The sequence below is a fragment of the Nyctereutes procyonoides genome, unplaced genomic scaffold (assembly GCF_905146905.1).
Source record: "Nyctereutes procyonoides isolate TBG_1078 unplaced genomic scaffold, NYPRO_anot_genome, whole genome shotgun sequence".
Classification (NCBI taxonomy): domain Eukaryota; kingdom Metazoa; phylum Chordata; class Mammalia; order Carnivora; family Canidae; genus Nyctereutes; species Nyctereutes procyonoides.
In genome coordinates, this window is record NW_026575036.1 from 7,086,842 (window position 1) to 7,108,629 (window position 21,788).

General features: G+C 36.8%; 1 protein-coding gene across 1 annotated transcript; it reads left to right on the plus strand.

Annotated features, from left to right (window-relative positions):
* Positions 1–1,205: 1,205 nt before the first annotated feature.
* On the plus strand, positions 1,206–20,447 carry CMAS (cytidine monophosphate N-acetylneuraminic acid synthetase). Its single transcript, XM_055318872.1, has 8 exons — positions 1,206–1,555; positions 8,723–8,865; positions 9,001–9,156; positions 14,006–14,139; positions 15,828–15,922; positions 16,294–16,465; positions 17,241–17,394; positions 19,853–20,447. Exons 1-8 carry the CDS (start codon positions 1,296–1,298, stop codon positions 20,041–20,043), a joined length of 1,305 nt encoding a protein of 434 aa, XP_055174847.1. The 5' UTR covers positions 1,206–1,295; the 3' UTR covers positions 20,044–20,447.
* Positions 20,448–21,788: the final 1,341 nt, after the last annotated feature.

Below are 21,788 nucleotides of genomic sequence, written 5' to 3' on the forward strand. Positions count from 1 at the left end.
TGTGTTAGTCTCCTACTAGACAAGAAGACTATTTCTAGATACAGGCTTGCAGAAGTGGTGAAAGACAAAATATGTGTTAGGTCAGAGGAACTTTGCCAAAAAGAAAGAAGAGATTGTGTGCGTGTGTGTATACATGCCTTTGAATCTCTTACTGGATCAAGAGATTCAATGATACCACAGGGCTCTTTCTCTCTTCTCTTCTGCATGTCTTGGCACAGCTTTTTTTGGTGTGAGCATTGGTCTCCCCAGCCCATTTCAGAAGAGCAAACTCCCCAAACTCCCTCTCGCTCGTCTTGCCCTGAAGAGTCAGATTTATAGTGTTTTTAGTAGCCCAAAACTTAGCAAGAAAAAGATCCTTTCTTCCCCAGAGTCTCTGGGAAGGATTCCAATGGGCTCTGCTTGGTCATGTTCCTACCCCTAGACCACAGCTATGTTCAGAAAGATGAGACACTATATCCACCAGTTTGGGTCACACACTCGCCTCTGCAATGCAGAGGATGTGACTGAAAGCTCCACCAGATAATAGAGGCAACATTTTCTAAAAGGAAAAGATTTATAGTGAACAAAACAACAACAATAACAACAAGAATAGGTGATTACTACACTGTAGGGGAATAGTCAAGGTTGACTTCCAGGTTTTCAATGCTACCTGTTGGGTGACGTTGATAGAAAATGGACATGTAGAAGCAGTTTGAGCCCATATGGAGAGAGGAGCTTTTTAAATGTCGAATTGAAGGTGCCTGTAGGACATCTGAATGAGGTAATCTCTTGGAAATAAAGAGTCAGAAACCTAGCAAAAAAAATATATGCTTATAATTTTTAAAATATAAGACTGATTCGTGTTAGGGTGCATTCTGAGTGCGCAGTGGGAAACCCACTACATTTCTTAAGTGGGTAAGTTCTTTAGCAAAAAAAAAAAAAAAAAAAAAAAAAAATTATACTCTCTGTTGCCTATTTTAGAAATCTCTGTATAATATCAACCCCGTGCTCCCAGAAGCTGCACTTCTTTCTAGTTATCTCTGGACGGCCCCCCCGCCCCCTTCTCCCTCCGCTTAGGCGCGGGTTTGGGGACTCCCAGGCAGAGCCGGCTTGGCCTACCGGACCCAGGCGAGACGGCCGCGGACTACAATTCCCGGCATGCCCCGCAAAGGGCGGCCCGTGGCAGGGGCGGGGCCAGGGCCGGGACCAGCCACCCCCGCGAGCGGCCGGGCGGGGAGATCGGGCGGCGCCGAGCTGAGGTGGCGAGAGAAGAGCTCCCGGATGTGGAGAAGCTGGGGAGAAGGCGTGGGAGGAAGATGGACTCGGTGGAGAAGGGGGCCGCCACCTCCGTCTCCAACCCGCGGGGGCGGCCCTCCCGGGGCCGGCCGCCGAAGCTGCAGCGCAACTCCCGCGGAGGCCAGGGCCGAGGTGTGGAGAAGCCCCCGCACCTGGCGGCCCTCGTTCTGGCCCGGGGCGGCAGCAAGGGCATCCCCCTGAAGAACATTAAGCACCTGGCGGGGGTCCCGCTCATTGGCTGGGTGCTGCGTGCGGCCCTGGACTCGGGGGTCTTCCAGAGGTGCGCATGTGCGAGAGTGGGCGGCGCGGCCTGGGCGGGGGTCGGGGCGCGGCGCCGCGGAGCCGGGCCGCTGCGGGGGCCGGGGTCCCGGGTAGTTGCTCCTGGGCGGGGCGTGCAGGGTCCGGGGTGTGTGGGCGCCCCGGAGCGCGCAGCGACCAGGTGCTCCGGCTTCTTCCTTGTTCCGTATCAGCTGTCAGTCTTGACCCGGGACACTTCCTTGTCCCTGCCCTTGAGAACGCCACCCGTGAAAGGGGCGATTCCTCCCTCGCCGCCGCCGCCGCCGCCGCCGCCCCCGCCCCCGGGTTGACCTCCCAGGGTAAAGGAGGCCACCCCTGTGAAGCGTCTGTGGTTATAGGTGAACTCTTGTGCGCGGAGGCCATCGGGGTTCCCCTGCTGCTTAGCCGGTGATAACCACCTGGTGCCCATCGATTAGGGAGGGAGCCATCAGGCTCGTGAATGGAGTGAGGTGTCAAGGCTTTCCAGTTTCAAGCTCAGCTTGGAGATCTCTTTCTGACCTTTGAAAAATACTCCAAGCTCTCAGCCTGTGAGTCAGCACAATCTAGGAAACTACCTACATGTCTACCTAGGCGAGAGGTAGTGAGAAAACGTACGGCAGGGCAGGCTGTTTTAGGATGTGCTTATAAAATGGTTTTTATTGTGTCTTTGGAAGCCCGTGTGCCCTAAAGACAAGTTTTAATTGTGCATCCTTCAGAGACATTGCCATATGCCATTTTGGTCAGGAGTTAGGAGCTGATGTCGTTCATAAAAGAAAGAATTCTGTGTTAGGAATGAGTTGACACGTGGTGACTTCACCCTAATTATGATTGAATTTGTTACTGTGGAAAATAAACTTTTTTAATGTTTGGGGTTTTGGTTCCTAAAGAGGGGATTGTTTCTGGAGCCTCTTAATTGCCCCGTAATATATGGGCATATGATTTTCATGTAACTCGTCTTGTTTAACAAAAGAGACTCCAGAAGTATGAATTTACTAATTTTCTTGATGTTTTAATCCAAAGGAAGCCCTGGGTGGGGCGAGGTAAATAGGGACAGGCACCCAGAAGATAACACTAGTGTAGTAATGGAATAGGAAGTGTGCAAAGGAGAGATAGGGATAAGACTTGGGGATTTAGTTCAATTCAGTAAACATTTACTGAGCCCCAGTTTCTACCATACACATCCAAGGAAACACCAAGATGAAATGACACGATTCTTGTCATTTTGGAGCTTATAGACTTTGGGACATTTTTTTCATCTGTACAAAGAGTGCACACTGGGGGAAAAAAAGGTGCATCAAGGCAGCAGCAATATGCCATTTTTGTAAAATGAAGTAAAGATCAAAAGTCATTTTCTCGATAGATTAAGAACAAAACTCATTTACAACTCTTCAGTTGCATGTCAGGAAGCCCCTTTCAGCCTGGCTTAACAAAAAAGGGTAAGGCTTGTTTCAGGTACAATGAGATCCAAAGGCGAAAACTGATTCATTCATTTAGCAAATATTTATTGACCACCTACTATATGCCTGGCACTGTTCTGTGTTCATTACTAGAGGTTGTAGCAGTAGCAATAGTCAGTCCCTGGTCTCAGGAACTTGCATTATAATGATGAAAGACAGGCAGTATACAAACAGTATATACTGTATTTGGTGGTGATAAATATTTTCAAGAAAAATAAAGCAGGGTTAGGGAATGGTGCACCCTGTCACCAGACTCCTCCATTTCTTGGTTCTTTTGATATGCTCTACCTTTTACGGTGTCAGGCGGTTGGGCTGAGAAATGCAAAACTCTCAGCGCTTAACAACTTGTCCAAACTCGGAAGGCCATGTTTCTAGGCCTTCCCTGGTGGGGAACGTGTACCCCTTTAAAATGGCTGAGGAAGCTCAATGCTGCCAGGAGAATTTTTGTTTCAGGGACAACGTGGTGACAGGCAGCCTCTGAACCCCCCTCAGAAAAACTACTTTAGAAAGCTTATAATTATAAACCCCTTCTCCATCCTTTGGAATATAAATCTACCACCCCAGACTGTTTCCTCAAGGACCAGAGAGCTATCTCTTTGAAGTGCAAACACCTTTGAGAATTAAGGGCCTAGATTCAATGGGCACCTTACTTCTTTTTTTTTTTTTAAATTTTTTTTTTTAAATTTATTTATGAAAGTCACAGAGAGAGAAAGAGAGAGAAGCAGAGACATAGGCAGAGGGAGAAGCAGGCTCCATGCACCGGGAGCCCGATGTGGGATTCGATCCCGGGTCTCCAGGATCGCGCCCTGGGCCAAAGGCAGGCGCCAAACCGCTGCGCCACCCAGGGATCCCGGGCACCTTGCTTCTATTCGCTTCTTGCCTCCCATCATAAAGTCAGAAGTAAACAAACCCTGATGGCCTAGTCACATGAACTAACCCCCTCTAACACCCCTGCAATACTTTTTTCTTAACGCACTACAGCCTTTAAGAAATCTCCAGCCTTTATTTTGGGGAATTTGAGTTTAGTTTATGCCGGATTCTTTCCCCTATTGCCATAGTTAACAAATTAGACCTGTCTTTACCGCTTTAGTGTCTCGCTTTGTTTACCCCTTTATTTTACTCTTTATATCCTGCCCAGTTTAAGTCTAGCCAAAAAAGAGTCTCTCTGGGTCACCTGCTCATCCTCGAGCCAGTCACTGTGGCTACAGCAGTGCTTGTATTGGTACAGTTTAGCTGCCTCTTCCACTCTTGGAGCTGGTGATTGAGCGCCCCACCCAAGCACCATGGGACAGTTTCATCAAGAGAAAAATTGGAGTATGATTACCAAAGAATAGATGCTGGGTGTCAAAACCCAACAAATAGCCATTTTAGCAGACATAGGGGATCTTGCTACGAAATAATCGGAAAATATATATTACGCAGCAATTTTCCTGTTTCCATTTATTAAGATTCATTTGTACAAAATTCCATGCAAGAATAAATGATTCCTGAGAACTTTTTCTGTTCCAGTTTTGTTTAATACATCTAGAGTATAAGCATCTTGACCATAGGAATGATATTTTATACTTAAAGCCACCTATGATGGTATCTGTTACTATACTAATAACAGTAATTAGAAGAAATAAAACCAGTATTTTCTTTAACCAGCAAAATGAGCATAATCTGCCTGACTCTGCCTTCTCAAACTTAGAATATGGTGTAATAAAGTGATTTTCCTCTCTTTAGTTTGCATAGCTGTTTGCTATGTGGTGGCATCCTTTCTGAGATCTGGAAAGTTCAACTAAAAAGGTAATGAAAGGGACTAGCACTACTTCCACAATGCAGTTTTTGCTGATCCCCTCAATGGGAAGTAACTGTACCTTTGTTTTCTGTATACAGAGCAGCATTGTTCAGAGCTTTTAGTGCATGCACTGTGCAGGGAGGTAAGGCCAAGGACCCTGTGGTCAAACTGCGGATTTGAATTTCTAGCTTCACCACGTTAACTGCAACTTTGGGTAAATCACTTAACATCTGTGCCTCAATTTCCTTATCTGCAGAATGGACTTAAGTATCCACCTCAAAGGCTTGCTGAAGGGATTAGGTGAGGTAGTGTACATACAGCCCTTAGAATAGTGTCTGCCATATAGTGTGTGATATATCCTTGACATTTTCCCCTCGTATTGAAGGTTTTTACAATCTTCATGTCTTCTGCGGGTCACAGTTTCCTTACTTATAAAATGGGAAAGTTGTAATTATCTTCAAAATTCTTTCCATTGCTAACGTGCTTTGACCTTCAAGTATTCATGGACTTGTGTCTTTACTCTTTATTTCAGGGGTCCACCAGCTTTTCCTGTAAAGGGCCAAATTCTAAATATTTTAGACTTTGCAAGCCAAATGGTCTGTGTTGCTCAGCTCTCTTGTATGTTGTGAAAGTAGCCAAACAATACATATGTGAATGAGCATAGCTGTATTCCATGAAAAGTTTATTTATGAAAACAGGCAGGCTGTGAGCCAGATTTGGCCTGGGATGACCCTTGCTCTACTGGGTTGAAGAGCTTCTTGTGAGCAGGTACTCTTACTGATCTTGGTTTGCTTAATGTGTTGGGACCTCAATTAAAATGTGTTAATTTGGATTTAATTGATTTATTCTGAAGCTTCGGTCCAAATTTGGAGCAACCTTATCACTCCTCACCTTCTATTTTCTTTCTTTGAAATATTCACCCCAGGAAGGAATTGAAGAAAATTGCAGCTGCCCGATTGTGTTTCTCAAGGCTAGGAAATGCTTTGGAGATTATTTTGTTCAAAACCACGATTTGTTCATTGAGGAAAATTTTTCTGGCCTGCTCAGAGTCAAAGCTAACAATACTTTCAAGGTTGCTAACTTTGCATACTAATTTGGCAGTTGAGAAAAAATGCTAAGAGAATTTTTTTTTTTTCATTTAGTAAAAAGTTACTGTTAGAGGTGGGTTTGTAAGAGCTTCACTTCAACAGTGGTTCAATGTTGTGTTAGGAAACCTCAGAACAAACTGATTTTGTAAATGTTACCTAACATACTTGTGGAAAAAAAAAAAAAAGCCCACGAACTTTAGTTTCATTTGTAGGGTGTAGATTTATGATTAATGGTAGGCCTATGCTGTGTTATCCTTAAAATGGCAGTTTATGATTTGAAATCATTTTGATGGGCGTCAGGGTTGATAGTCCTGTTCATCCTGTTAGATGTAATACGACTTCATCCTGTTAGATGTTAAAGCCATTAGCATTAGGCTTTGACGTCTACTCTGTACTTACTCTTAAATTTTATTAGGCCTGTTTATTCACTTGCTCATTCTTTTTTGCCCTTCCTCTTCTGATTCCCCTAAACCAAAGGAAGTCTAGCTACTTACATAGTTATTAATGATGATCATTGTATTTTAAGTCTACATATGGGATGCTATTTTCATATGTATAAATTAGACTTTTGGACCTTTGAAATTCTGAAAGCAGAACTTCAGTTTTCCTTCCAACAGAGGCAGTGTGAGGATTAAATGAGACTGTGTCTGTGTTCCTTTATTGCCATTCCTATTTTATTATTTTGAATAGCTAAAACGTATGAAATGTTTATTGTGTGTTGTGGTTTGTATGTAATCCCCATAACAACGATATGAGGTAATTACTGTTATTATCACCTGCATTTTTTTTTTTAATCACCTGCACTTTACTGAAAATTGAGGCTTAGGGAGATTATGAATTTTCCCTAAGGTCATATAGCTAACATGTGGTGGAGCCATGATTTGAACCCATTCCTTCAGATCCCATGCTGTTAACCATTTATTGTTTCATTTATTAACACATATAGATTGAGCATGTTATGTAGCAGTCACTATAAAAAAAAAAACTTTGCAAAAATAAAGCATTGTAGAGAGTTAGTCATTGCTTTCTTACCTCTCTTTCCCAGATGGTTTAAAGGGAATTATAGAACTGTGTTGGCCTCTGTCTCTACTAATAGGCTGAGAATTGAAAGTTTCTCAGGAAAATGGACTATCTTGTCTCCATTGCCCAAAGGAGGACCTGAAACATAATAGGCACTCAGTAAATGTTTCATGAATAAAGAAATAATGAAGGAATGATAAAAGGGAAGAAAGAAGAAAAACCTCTTCCAAAACCTGTTATCTTTTATTCACCTTTTAAGCGTTTCAAAAATATCACTAAATCCTGTGGTGTTGAATTTTCATTACAGAAAATCAGAATAATAAACAACAGCAGTAACTTATTTCAATTAGTGACATAAATTAGATGTCAAAAGACCATTTCTTTTGCTTTTACTAATTCACTTTTTAATGTATTTACCATCTTCCCATCCTGCCTTCACCTTCTGTATTTTAAAACTAGGTTTTCACTGGTACTTTACTTTGTTATATACCTTTAACTATATTTCTCCAGTAAAAATCTGCCCCCAAATATTTCAGATTTCAAGATGGGGAAAAATGGGGGGTTCTGTGTTCTGCCTTGCAGAGTGACAGTAAATGGGAGACATCTGACCCCTGGCCAGTGGCTCATCTTGTTTACTAGACTTTTAAAAAAAAAGAAATTTTAGGGGGTTTATTGACTTTCTGGATTTAATCCTCCTTCCACATATATTAAAGGGAAGAACGGAAATTAATAAATGAAATCTAGAGGTGTTAGAAATTTTTCTATATTCAATAAACTTCTATCTCCTTAAAAAAAAAAGAAATGTTTCTTTAGTTTCTCACTTTCTTTTCACTCTTGACAATTGAGCATAGACATCTGAAACATGCAGTTCCTCTTATCCCCAGTAAATTGTGAATGAAGGCAATAAAAAAATGCATATGCCAGAGACTAAGTCATTAAACTTTTTTGTAATATCACTAATAAAACATTGTGGCTAGAGTAATATTCACATCTTTTGTTTCCAGGAAAAGGGAATTTGTAAGGGTCTAGGAAATAACCTCAGTAGAGACTGGCACGTTACTCCCAAAGTAGCATTTTACTCCTAGTCATCATCTTATAAATTTTAAATAGTGAGCCATGTAAGATGTGGTTAAAGGAGCAATTAAATTAAGTTTCCCAGAGCTCATCAAGTCATGTTCTCCATGTCTATAATTGTTGTCAATGGCTATTAGTCGATTCTGTGTTCATGTATTTATAGTATACCTACTATTAGTTGGCAGACCAAGAGAGTTGGATTCTCTGATTATTTTGAGCCTAGATTTGGGCATTTCATTGCTTCCAAGCTTGAAATTCTTTCAGCTTCATGGTTTGGCTAAGCCAATTCCAGTTTTTTTTCTTAGCAAGTATATTAAAATTCTCATACAATAATTTGGATTTGAATGAGCAGGATCTTCTCTATTTCCTTTAGATTTATTTGAACTTCTGGCCACTACTGTTTTTACATAATATACCAGTAGCCTTAAAAAATACAAGTGTCATTTTTTTCTAATCTTATAAAACTATAGGGCTCCATAAATAATATTTATATAAATAATATGACATAATACAAATACAATATTTTATGTAAATATAAATGGTACTACATTTTTATTCAGATATTACATAGTTTATATGCAAAGTATAATTCTTTATATATTTTATATGATGTTAGATCTGTGTTTATTTTTTTGATGGTATAAAAATTATTCTAACATATCAACTGTATTTTGGGGTTGCAGAAGTCCTTTTTATCTTTAGTGGCTTCTTTTAATGATTTGGCTTTTTATATTTTTTTAATACCTATACAGTGTGTGGGTTTCAACAGACCATGATGAAATTGAGAATGTGGCCAAACAATTTGGTGCCCAAGTTCATCGAAGAAGTTCTGAAGTTTCAAAAGACAGTTCTACCTCACTAGATGCCATCATAGAATTTCTTAATTATCACAATGGTATGAATTTGATAGTTTATTCAAAATTTTATATAATTTCCACCTTATTTCTCAAGACTCATTTTTACAGTTGAAGATCTTTGTATTCCTTGTAAAGAACTTTGATGTCCTTTTCATTTGTTTTGTCTTTTTAAGAGGTTGATATTGTAGGAAATATTCAAGCAACTTCTCCGTGTTTACATCCTACTGACCTTCAAAAAGTTGCAGAAATGATTCGAGAGGAAGGATATGATTCTGTTTTCTCTGTTGTGCGACGCCATCAGTTTCGATGGAGTGAAATTCAGAAAGGAGGTAATCTATCAGTATTTTAGCTTTTATGGAGAATCAGTTTTTCATATGTAAATATTCTTTAGGAATGAAGGGAGCAACATCGAATTAACTGTAGTAGGTAATGACATTTATAATCAGTTCTAAGTCTTGTGATTATTGAGACGACAGACCAAATTCCCTGCTTTACTTTTTACAAATGGACATTTTAACACTCTATTTGCCTTTTGAGGCAGGCATGTCATTTTTCTAGGCTTACTTGGTAAACTCCATATAAATTGTAATTGGGATCATGGGGATAGCAGTCTACCAAAAATGTTCTGGAGGACCTCAGGAATAAATTGTGGAATTGCCTCCCAAAATAGGTCACTCCTACGTAAGGAGACTTCCACAGTAGTTAGCAGGAGCCTGATTTCTAGTTAGATAAACTAGTAAAATATGGAATAAAGAATAGGATGGGTGTACCTGGGTGGCTCAGTGTTTGAGTAACTGCCTTCAGCTCAGGTCATGATCACAGGGTCCTGGGGATTGAGTCCCTCATCAGGCTTCTCACAAAGAGCCTGCTTTCCCCTGTACCTATGTCTCTGCCTCTCTCTCTCTGTGTCTCATTAATAAATAAATAAAATCTTTAAAAAAAAAGAATAGGATAACCAACAAATAGGTGAATATTGTAATATACATAAGGAAAGATGATATGATTTCTTTTAGGTGCCCTGATATTTGTTGAATATAGAAAACCTGGCCTAATTGTCTCCAACATATGTGTGACTTAAAGGAGACAGTAAGGAAAGTGCAATGAAACTGAAGACTGAGCAAAAAAGAACAAGTAAGAGGATAAAGAAGAACTGAAAATAAGATTCTTTAATCTCAAAATACGAATGCTACCCAAACCAATGAAATATATCAATAAATACATTTACTGATTGATGTCATTCAGTAAATGTTTACTGGTTGTCTTCTCTGTGCCAGGTTCTGCGTTAAGCTATATATTTTAACTTTGAACTTACTCAGCAAATTTCCGAAATAATTTCTAGGAAGGATCTATTAAAACTTAAAAAAAAAACAAATTTTTGAAGCAAATCAAGGAAGCCCAGTGTTCAATTGAATGTTGAGCTTTATGGGCTATATGATTAAAGTTCAAGAAGTTCAGGAAATATGTACATTAAATAGGTGACAAGGCCATAAAAAATAGATCCATGAATATCCTTAAGAAAATTAGAAATGTTTGAATAAATATCTTTTAATGTCAAGAAGTGAATGTTAGGAACAAGAGCTTTGTCTTGTCATATTTTCTTAGAACCACTGTGAAACAGACTCCTATTGATGAACAATGCTTCTCACCCAGAGTGGTATTTCTTGTGATTCTATTCTCATGTTCCTTGTTTATAAAATCACTTAAAGTTCTGCTGGATTAATAAATTCTTGAAAAATTATTCCGTTTATACTGTATAACTTTTTGTATTCTTTTTTTGTAATCACGGTAGAACCTTACCATCTAATATAGTAGCCTTTACCACTGTTAGCACTCAAAGTATAGTTAGTCCAAGTTGAGATATGCATTAAGCAAAAAATACATATTGGACTTCTAAGATTAGTATGAAGTATTTGCAATATATCTAATAATTCTTATATTTGTTACATGTTGAAACAATACTTTAGATACTAAAGTATTAGGGCTAAATAAAATCTATTGTTACAATTAATTTCACTTCTTTTTACTTATTCTAAACTGTAGGCATTAGAATATTTTAAATTCTATATATGGCTCACATTATATTTCTATTTGACAGGACTGCTCTGAGGATTACACTTTGCACTCTTACATTGTTATAATCTGCCTGAATTTGTATTTTTACAAATATCTAAGAAACTTATAATAGTAAATTTCTATTTAGCCCCTGCCTTTTATACTATTATTGTCACATAATCTATTTCTATGTATATTATGACCCCATGATATATTATTGTTATACTTATTTTAAACAGTTAATGATATTTTAAGTTATTTTAAAATAGTCATTTATCTTCACCTGGATATCTATCTTTTTTTTTTGTTGTTGTTATTCTTAATTTCTTCCCACTTACGTGTGCTTCTGTCTTACAGGGTATTTCTGTTAGTAACAGGTCCTCTCAGCTTTTGTCTGTCTAAAAATGTCTATAATTCACTCTTATCTTTGAAGGGCATTTTCACTGAATATAAAATTTTGGTTTGCCCTTTTTTTCTTTCAGCATTTTAAGATTCGATGTTACTGTTTTGGAGATGAATCTTTAATTTGTCATTTCATTATTTTCTGCCATCCACTGGTTTCTTAAAAGAAACCAGCTGTTATTCTGATCATTGTTTCTCTAAATATAATGTCTTTTTTCCCCTCAGGCTACTTTTAAGATCTTTCCCTTTATCTTAATTTTTCATAGTTGACTCCAATTTGTATTGCTGTGGGGTTTTTTGTGTTTATCCTATTTAGGATCTTCTGAATTTCTCATGCCTGCCGGTTGATATCTGTCATTAGTTTGCAAAAAATCTGTGTCATTATCTCTCCACATATTTCTTCTGCAACATTTTTTCTCTCCTTTCTTTCTTGGACTCAGAGTTAAGTGTATCTTAAATAATTTTATGGGGTCCACATGTCTCTCACAGTCTGTTCTGCATTATTTGTTGATTTTCTCTCTGTGCTTCATGTTGAGTAATTTCTGTTGACATATTTGAATTCACTGATCATTTCTTCTGACTTGTCCAGTGCACTGTAAGTCCTGTCTAGTGAATTATTTCAGATATATGTGTTTTCCATTCTCGCATGTACATTGCAGTTAATTTTTAGAAATTCTGTTCTCTGTTGAAATTCTCCATCGTTTTAAATCTTTTCCTCTACAGTCTTTGACATATTTATGATAGTTATTTGAAAATCCTCAGTTGTGGGTTCTGACATCTGGGTCATTTATACTTCTGTTTCTATAACTGTTTTTCTCTAGTTATGGGTAATGTATTTCTGCTTCTTCATAATGACTCATATTTTGTCCTATGCCTGACATAGAGACTGGAGTACAGTTGACCTTTGAACAACACTGATTTGAACTGCATGGGTCCACATACAATGTTTTTCAATAAATACAGTCTAGTACTATAAATGTACTTTCTCTCCTTTATGATTTTCTTAGTAGCATTTCTTTGCTGTAGCGTATTTTATTGCAACAACACAATACAAATAACATACAAAATATGTATTGATTATGTTATTGGTAAGGCTTTTGATCAACAGTAAGCTAGTAGTAAAGTCTGGGGGAGAACCAAAAGTTATATGTGGATTTTGACCGTCTGGGGAGGGCACACCCTTTCTTCTATCAGGCAGATAGGATATGGAGCTAGTCTCTTTGACCCAGTTAGGAGTTGTGCTCTTTACCTCTTTAGTGCAGATATCTTGCCAGAAGATTGATCTTGTCTGGACTGCTGATAACCTCGTACTAACAGGACTTTGGGATCTAAGCACCACACAACTATAATGTCTCCCTGCCTTCCAGCCCATCTCTAGTTTCTTGTGCCATAACACTCAGCAAGAGTCCTATAGCAGAATAATCGAGTGGGAAGAACTAGCTCTGTGTTTGCACTCCTATAGAAGCCAATCTATGCTTCAAGTCCACAGGGCCATTAAAAACTCTCCTGGTTTCTCTTTACCCCAGCAGAGTCCCTCTGCTTATGCCAAGTTTGATCTTTCTTTCACTTCCTCCTCAATTCAGCAGATGTCCCCAGAGAGAAAACAGCCATTGATCCTTGTTCACTTAGGAAAGACTTGCCCCTCTCATTCCCAGAGTACCACTTAACTATCGAGTTTGTTTGTTGCCTATCTCTACCACTAGATTCTACACTCCATGAAAGTAGAAAGAGTCATATTCATTGCTACAAATCCAGTGCCTATAAAACTATATCATGTGTAGCTATTCAATGTATAAATATAGTATAAATCTATTTATGGATTTATAGCGTAAATGAGTATTTTTCCTAGATTATATCAAACACTGGTAGATTAGGATTGAACAGAGGATGGTTCAGTTAGTCAAGTAAGTAGAAGTTATTTCTAGAAGCTGTTACACACATAAGTGACAGCCAAAAGTAAAGAAAGATTCTGAAGAGTCACCAGCTTTAAACACACACACACACAGAACCATGCGTGCATATCAATACACATCCATAAACACAACTTTGGGAAAAATACAGTAAAAAGGCAAGAGGATCCCTATTTATCAGTACTGAGGGCTTCATTCATTATATGATGTTATAATCACTAATAATGATAATTGCTTATCCTTCATTACCAAGGATAGTAATAAGGAAATGTTATTTATTATTGTGCTTAGTATATTTTTAAACTACTGGTAAGAATATGTAACAAATATTTTTATCAATATAAAAGTTTCAATAATTTAATGCGTAAGTCTTCAGTTTTCTGTAATAGTTCTGTGAATATAATTTCTCAACCACATATAAACACACATTGTATTGCTACAGAAGCAAATAAGAAATATATTAAGACATTCAAATAAGGATATTTTATGACAAGTTCTATCCTTTTGAAGCTGCCTTAAGGCTGCCTTGAGGTCCTCCCAGATTTTGTATTTTTAAAAATGTCTTAAAATCTCAATTATTCAGAATTCTTCTGTAAAATATTTTTCTATAATTAGATAATAATTATTAAGTATTTATTAGCAAACAGAGATAAATCATCAGGATCATTAGAGATTTTTGTCCTTTAAAAGTCCATTTATTTATCAAGATAGAAAAATATTTTACATTTTCAGTCTACTTTTATTTTTTAAAAATTACTAAATGAATACTCAGTTTTCAAAGCAACTTAGACTTACTATAGCTTTTTGCTTTTAGTTCGTGAAGTGACTGAGCCTCTGAATTTGAATCCAGCTAAACGACCTCGTCGACAAGACTGGGATGGAGAATTATATGAAAATGGCTCATTTTATTTTGCTAAAAGACATTTGATAGAGATGGGTTATTTACAGGTTTGTGCCTTCATTTTGCAAAAATCTTTTAAACCTTTTTATTTGTATACCTCAGTTCTAAGGAAGACATATGGCACAGTTCATACAGAAAGTGTCAGTTTCTAGAGGAAGGGCAATAACTGATAAGATTTATCCTATGGGGCATTTAACCTGTAAGGTTATAATAAACTAATCTTTAGAATCCAGTGAATATGCAAGGAATTCTGCTCTAAGAAATGAGTCATATACCAGATGTTGTACACATGTCCTGATATTCATTTCATTCCATTCAAAATTGTTTTTAATCCACGGTTTGTTACTCTCAGGTTGTGGTTGAACAGTTGAATAAAAGTCTATTGCTTTTAAAGACAGAAAAACATTGTAGATGGGAAGAGCACCAACCTGGGTGTCAGGAAAGCCAGATTATAGTTCTCTCTTTTATCTCTAACCATGTGGCTCTGAATAAACATTTTATCTGTTCTGAATCTCATCACTCTCATTTTAAAATAATGAAGTTGGATGTCTCTCACATCTTTAGAGCCTACATGGTTATATCATATACTATTTGTTCCTTTTAGTTAATAGCAGTTACTTATTCAACCCTTATTATATACCAGGGACTATACACAGCACTTTACTACATAGGTTATCTAATGTAATCTGCATATGAGTGGAATAAAGTAGACATTCCTGGCTGAGTTTTACAGAGGAGGAAATGGCCACTTTGAAAAAAGGAAGTAATTGGCTCAGGGCATAAACAAGTAGTATTACTATTGGGACTTGGATTCAGGTCCTTACATTACTCAAAATCAGCATTTAAAAACCCCTCTATTTGCTGTGGTAAAAATTCTAATGTGACTCTTTCTCTGAGGTAAAAAGGATTTTTAACAATCTTCTGGCAGTATATAGGCAAACTGTAGACTGTTTAGTTAAGTTTGAGTATTCGGAAAAATTTGGTTTGACACAGGGATAGCACTGTTTCCAAACTCTTTGTTAAGGGGCCTGTTATTTGACCCATTCCTAAAGTGTGAAGAACAATGCAGTATCTCATCATAAAATTTATGAGGAGACTGACAGTTCTAAAAAATCAAATTTTCCAGTAATTGATTTTGACATTCAAATTATCACAGTCATAGGAAGAGCCTCCCCCTCTACCCCTGACCCCAGGATCAAGTAATTGATCCTTCCTTTTGCCCACATGTGATCCAGATAATTATTGTCCACTCCCACATGTAGTTCAGGGATCTAAGACAATTCTGTACAATAATACTACAGGCATTTTTCTTCTCCTATCTTGATACTTAGTTGCAAATTGGAACATAAGTTCTGAAAATCCTTATACTGCTTTTGGATGCTAAGAGGAGAGACTATCAGAAGAGGTTACAGTTAGGGGTTTCTAGAAAATTCCTTCTCAGAATATTGGAAGATGGGTATTTCTGCTTTTTCCTGTCTTAAAATGGAAATCTACTTAAAAATAGGAAACTTGCACTGTGTAGATAGAATTTGAAAAATATTATGGTGTATGGTTTGAATATATAAGAAACAAGTTTTTCCCTCAAGAAAGTATTTGTTGTATGTCACTCATTTTACTGGGCTATTTATTTTTCTCAGTATTGTAGAAATGAATTCATTATTCTGTATTATAATAAACTTTTGGTATCACAAATAAATGTTAAAAACAATACTCATGGCATTTATACTATCTTTAGGGTGGAAAGATGGCATACTATGAAATGCGAGCTGAGCACAGTGTGGATATAGATGTGGATATTGATTGGCCTATTGCAGAACAAAGAGTATTAAGGTAAAAACAAGACTTGCACAGCTTTTGCACTTGACCCTGACATTCTTTTAGTAGATATGTGGTGTTTTCTAGACACTAATTTTTGATACTCCAACATTTTAGGATCTTTGTAATTTGTTCCTGTAAGGAAGATATACACGTAAAATATCCCTATGGATGGCTTATTCAATAACTTGAGAAACATGTAGTCTGGTTAGACCACTCTACTCAAAGTTCTTACACTGGAAGTTGAAGTATATGTATGATGTAAATGTGAAGGGTGATGTTTGAATAATTGAGTGGGAATGGTTATTAAGTTTACTGGTGTTAGCCAGTTGAGAGGAAGTGATTAGTATTTCACTTGTACTCAGGTCTATTTTGGTTTCTTTTAGATATGGCTATTTTGGCAAAGAGAAGCTTAAGGAGATAAAGCTTTTGGTTTGCAATATTGATGGATGTCTCACCAATGGCCACATTTATGTATCAGGAGACCAAAAAGAAATAATATCTTATGATGTAAAAGATGCTATTGGGATAAGTTTATTAAAGAAAAGTGGTATTGAGGTATGTGTCCCCTGAATATAGTGATGGTTTTTAAGATGATGATTCAGGGTCAAAGACCATGTGAGGGAAATAAGAGATTTAAAACTTTAGTATTATCTATTAAGATATCTGAAATTTTGCCTTCACATGCCTAGAAAATATCATACTCTTGTGAACAAAACTAGGCATTTTTCATTCAGCAAATAATATTTCTTGCTTATTCAATAAGTATAAACATTTTTAAATAGGAACTATGTCATAATTCCCATAGGATGTTTCAACAAGAAAAATTTCATAAAAAATAGGTATCAACATTTAGGAAAAAAGCAAATACCTTGTGAGTTTTTAAAAGATGTAGCTTATTCTTATGATTGAAAATTTTAATTCAAAATAACTTAATATATTTTCAAAAATGAAAGCTAAGATAATTTCTTATAATTCCCTAGAAATCTTAAGTATGTGTTCCTAAGCAGCTCAGGTGACAAGTTACAGACTTCCCTCTGGATAAATCGAATTATAAGAGAATCTTAGGTTAGGATCAGACCATGTATATTTTTTAACTTGCAGGTAGAATCCTTCCCACTGTAGAAACCAGTGTCTTTTACCTTTATTGGACTATTAGAAAATTCTGTAAAGATTCATTATTTTAAAATATCAGTTAATTTTATTTAATTGGTTCTTTAGAAGACCACTCATTTCTGGCTTATATTATTACCAGGTGTTGTTTCATTATGAAATACTTGTTTCTTTATTTTCTCATTTTGCCCTTCTTTCTTTCTTTTCTTTATTTTTTAAGGTGAGATTAATCTCAGAAAGGGCCTGTTCAAAGCAGACACTCTCTTCCTTAAAACTGGATTGCAAAATGGAAGTCAATGTACCAGACAAGCTAGCAGTTCTGGACGAGTGGAGAAAAGAAATGGGCCTGTGCTGGAAAGAAGTGGCATATCTTGGTTGGTATCTTATTATTCAGCCATAATAAAATGGGCGAGGATTTTTTTTTTTTTAAGAAATAGAGAAAAAAGAAAGAATAAGATTAGCATATTCGTAGTACTGAGGAAAGTACTAAATTGGGACAGCCTTTCTAGAGGTTTAATAGTACGTATCAAGTGTATCCTAGTAGAATGACCATGACACATAACTTTGGAGTCAGACCACACCAGTGACTAGTTAGCTGTGGTAATGTAAGCCGTAATTTCCTACCTTGTAAACTAGAGATAACAAGGGTACCTGTGTCATGGACCTGTTGTAGAAATTAATGAGATAATCTGGGTAAAGCACTTAGCCGATTCCTAACATATAAGGAATTACAGTCTGGGTGACTTGCTTTATTAAAAATTTAAATTGCAATTCCGGGAAGGAAATTGGGCAGATGTGCCAATAATGGAGGAAAGAAAAGAACCCACTTAAATGTGCAGGCTTGGGATTGATTGCTGGGAGTTGCTTATACCATTTTCAGTCTAATGTCTACATTTTAGATATTAAAGATGACAAGTTATTAAAATACATATAATATAACCCATGTATAAAATAAGTATTTGCAAGGGTAATATGGGCCTCAAAAGGAGAAGCACAGAAATGTTTTGGAAGCAGGTCATCTGAGGACTTCAGGACTGGCCTTTGAACCACATGTGAAGAGTCCCTGGAGAAGAATATTACTGAGCCCTTGATAGAAAATGATCCAGTTTTTGTAAGGAGAAAGCAATTTTAATGATAACAAATTCCAGATATACCAATTATCTGCGCGACCTTAAGTGAGTTTCTTCAAGCCTTGGTTTTCCTACTTATAGTATAAACACAAATCAAACTTTATAAAGCTATTGGAAGGAAAATTGAAGATAATATAGAATGCCTAATATAGTGCCTGCAGGTAGTAAAATAGTGTGTATCACTTGTATCAGTAATATTGTACAATTACATAGGCTAATATACAGTGATTATCCATAATAGTGGTAATTCAGATGATATTGATTTGGTGTTTTGCCTTGATTTTTAAAAAATGTTTCTACCAAGAATATGCATTGCTTTCGTAACATTTTTAAAAAACTATAAAAAGCAGAGGCTAGAAAACAAGAAAATAAAGAGTAAACTCCAAATTTTAATTTTAAAATCAGAGCACTATTTTGTATGGATCACATTATGTATGAAAATATATTCCTTAAAAATATCAACACTTACATAAGTAAATTTTATTAAATTAATTACTTAATTAAAATTACTTTAATTTCCATCATCTTTCAGTGAAAAAAATCAGATTCCAATACATTTAATAACTTAAAAAATTTCACTAGATAAATATGGAACTGATTTAAAACAAACTTTTTTAATGAGCGTTTTGGTCTACCGTATAGTAATAATTATACTCAGAATGGTAAATCTGAGGTACTGGGAGCTTCTGAAATTGATCCTATCAACATAAAACAGAAAGAGGGAGAGAAGAGCAGGGCAGGTGGAGAAAGGATGTAGTTTTGTCAGTGGGATGATAATTCTTCAACAAATAAGCAATATACAAATCAAAGAGAACTGTTACAGATTAAAAGTACTTAAAATATAGATCAGCAAAATGCAGTATGTGGAATTAGACTTCTGATGCAAACAAATCAACTATGAAAAAAGAAAATCTGAGATAACTGGAAATATTTGAGCACATACTAATTACTAGATGATATTAAGGAATTGTTGATTTTGTTTGATGATATTGTATCACTTTCTTTAAAATATACTTATTAGAGATAGATATACTTACAGGTTAGAGGTCAATGCTGAAGAGTTTGGGGGTAAAACATGATGTCTGGGAATTCCTTCCTAACCTTCCCTCTAAAAAAATAAGGGGTGGAGCAAAGAGAAAAACATTTGATAATTATTCCACAATAACTTGGGGTTCTTGCATGTGTTTGGGATTTTTTTTTTTTTAAGATTTTTATTTACTTACTATTCATGAGAGACACAGAAAGAGGCAGAGACATAGGCAGAGGGAGAAGCTGCCTCCCTGCAGAGAGCCTGATGCAAGACTCAATCCCAGGACCCCAGGATCACGACCTGAGCTGAAGGCAAATGGTCAACCACTGAGCCACTCAGGTGTCCCTGGGATTTTTTTGATAAAAAGTTTAAGTCATTCATAATTTATATAGAATTTCTAATAATTCTAATATGCATGGCAATCAGAAATTATAATCTATTCTCTTTTAACTGATGAGCATTTATTTTGAATTGCTTAGGGGAAACCCTAGACCTCAATTATACTTGTATATACTTTAACATCTTTGTTCCACCTTATTTATGGTATTCTTACATACAGTGCCTGAGTAGTGTTACTGAAGTTACCAGAATTACTTGCTGGTTGCTTTTTGTATTAGAATGAGTATTCTTTGTCTCCTTAAATACTCACCCTGGGTTTCTTTTACTTGATAGGAAATGAAGTGTCTGATGAGGAGTGCTTGAAGAAAGTGGGCCTAAGTGGCGTGCCTGCTGATGCCTGCTCCACTGCCCAGAAGGCTGTTGGATATATCTGCAAATGTAATGGTGGCCGTGGTGCCCTCCGAGAGTTCGCAGAGCACATTTTCCTACTAATGGAAAAGGTTATTAACTCATGCCAAAAATAGAAATTAGTATAATGTTAGGAAAGAAAGTATACAGCCTTCTTCAGCCACCTTTATTTTTGATTAAGTACAGTTCCATGTTGTAATGTTACAGAGAGTGTGATTTGACCTGTGATGTATCTTAATATATTTTAAAGCAGTCTTCTCAAGTTGTCACTCCCAAAACCTACAAAATAACTGTGCTCTACTTTTCTCTTTATGCAAGATAATTATTTAGAGATTAATACAGTCTTTCTCAGATTTTTAGTAAATGCAAGTAAGAACATCATCTAAATTGACTTTGTATTGTACCCTGTTAAACTGTGTGTTTGTGTGCTTTTAATGATGCTGAGATTTTATTTATTTGGGGACAATGTGTCTGGTAAGACATGCCCTTCTATTAATTAATAAAATTACATTTCACAAACTTGATGAAAACTGTCTTGTTGCTATAGCAGAGATTTACCAAAGATTCCTGATTTCCTTTAAACACTGACCATATAGTCAGCATGCAAAACAAGCCACTAAATACCTGGTGTAAAGCATCTGATTGTACTTTAAGGTATGTATACATACAGCACGCACTCCATATAAACCCAGATCTCCAAAGAAATTCATATATTGTGAAGAACTTCATATATTGTGTGATTTGGAGTAAATAATTTGTAGTTACCTCTGAGGTCATGGTAGTTTTATATCCAAAATTTAGCTGTCACTACAATTTTACAGCCACCACAAAGTACTCTCCTATCTGGATAAATTCCAAGAATGGAGCTTTATCTCATAAATGTGGACTTTTACCTAATAAACACTAACCACCTCCTGTGAAACACTGGCATCTATTTCCACTGTAAAAAAGAATTCTGGCAAAAAGCAAGTCATTCAGGCTGAGTCCTACAGGAAACTCTTTTTCTCTGTCAGGACTGGGTGCATTTGTCCAGTTCATTTGACTTTATAGGCCAGACATTGATGGAAGAAAAAAGGAACCTCTTATACCTTAATTTCCTTTATGTCTTATCCTGCTTTTTCTCCCACCTTTCTGGCTTTTTCATTGACTTTATTTTCTCTTTCCTACCCTTTAAGTGTACACATTCCCAAAGGTTCTACCCCATGTTCTTGTTCTCTGAACCACATCTCTATTCAAAGTTTAAGCTGTAGCTTCCATGCAGTGACTCCAGAATCTAGTCTCTGTTGTAAGTTCTGACTGCATCCCAAATTCTTCACATTATAAGCCAAATCTTGGACTTCACCTCCCACATGTCTGATCTGGACTTTGAGACATCACAACCTTAGGTTTCACCTTTTTCTCTCTCGTCAGATACCAAATCTTGAGCTTGATACTCCTAGCCCAGTGTCCTTTCAGCTTATCCAATACTTTTGCTAAATTCACATTTGCTGTTACCCTTTATGAAATCTTTTAGTGACTCCATGCTGGCCATAGAATTTGATAAAACTTCCCAATCCAAATGTACTCTGGACATATCCTAATATTTCCAGCCTCAGTTCCTACAGGTTCTTGTGGATTCCTCCACCCTAATCCTACTATTCTGTGTAATTCTCCAACAATGCCTTGATTAGCCGCCTCTTCTCAACTTCTTCCTTCAATTACCACACTAATTATGCATTCCTCAAAAAACTCCTGCCAAAATGTCTCCCAAAGTAAATGCTATGCAAGAGTATTACACATAGTATTTGGTTATGGTACTACGATTATACTAGACTCCTTCTTGTTTCATTTCGGTGACCCAAAGCCAAGGGTAAGGATAGTT

Excerpts from the sequence above, each read along its gene's own strand:
- CMAS (XM_055318872.1), top strand. The coding sequence starts at position 1,296 with ATGGACTCGGTGGAGAAGGGGGCCGCCACCTCCGTCTCCAACCCGCGG. Across the intron at positions 14,140-15,827 it reads TAGAGATGGGTTATTTACAG|GGTGGAAAGATGGCATACTA; the intron begins GTTTGTGCCTTC and ends TACTATCTTTAG. Across the intron at positions 15,923-16,293 it reads GCAGAACAAAGAGTATTAAG|ATATGGCTATTTTGGCAAAG; the intron begins GTAAAAACAAGA and ends GGTTTCTTTTAG.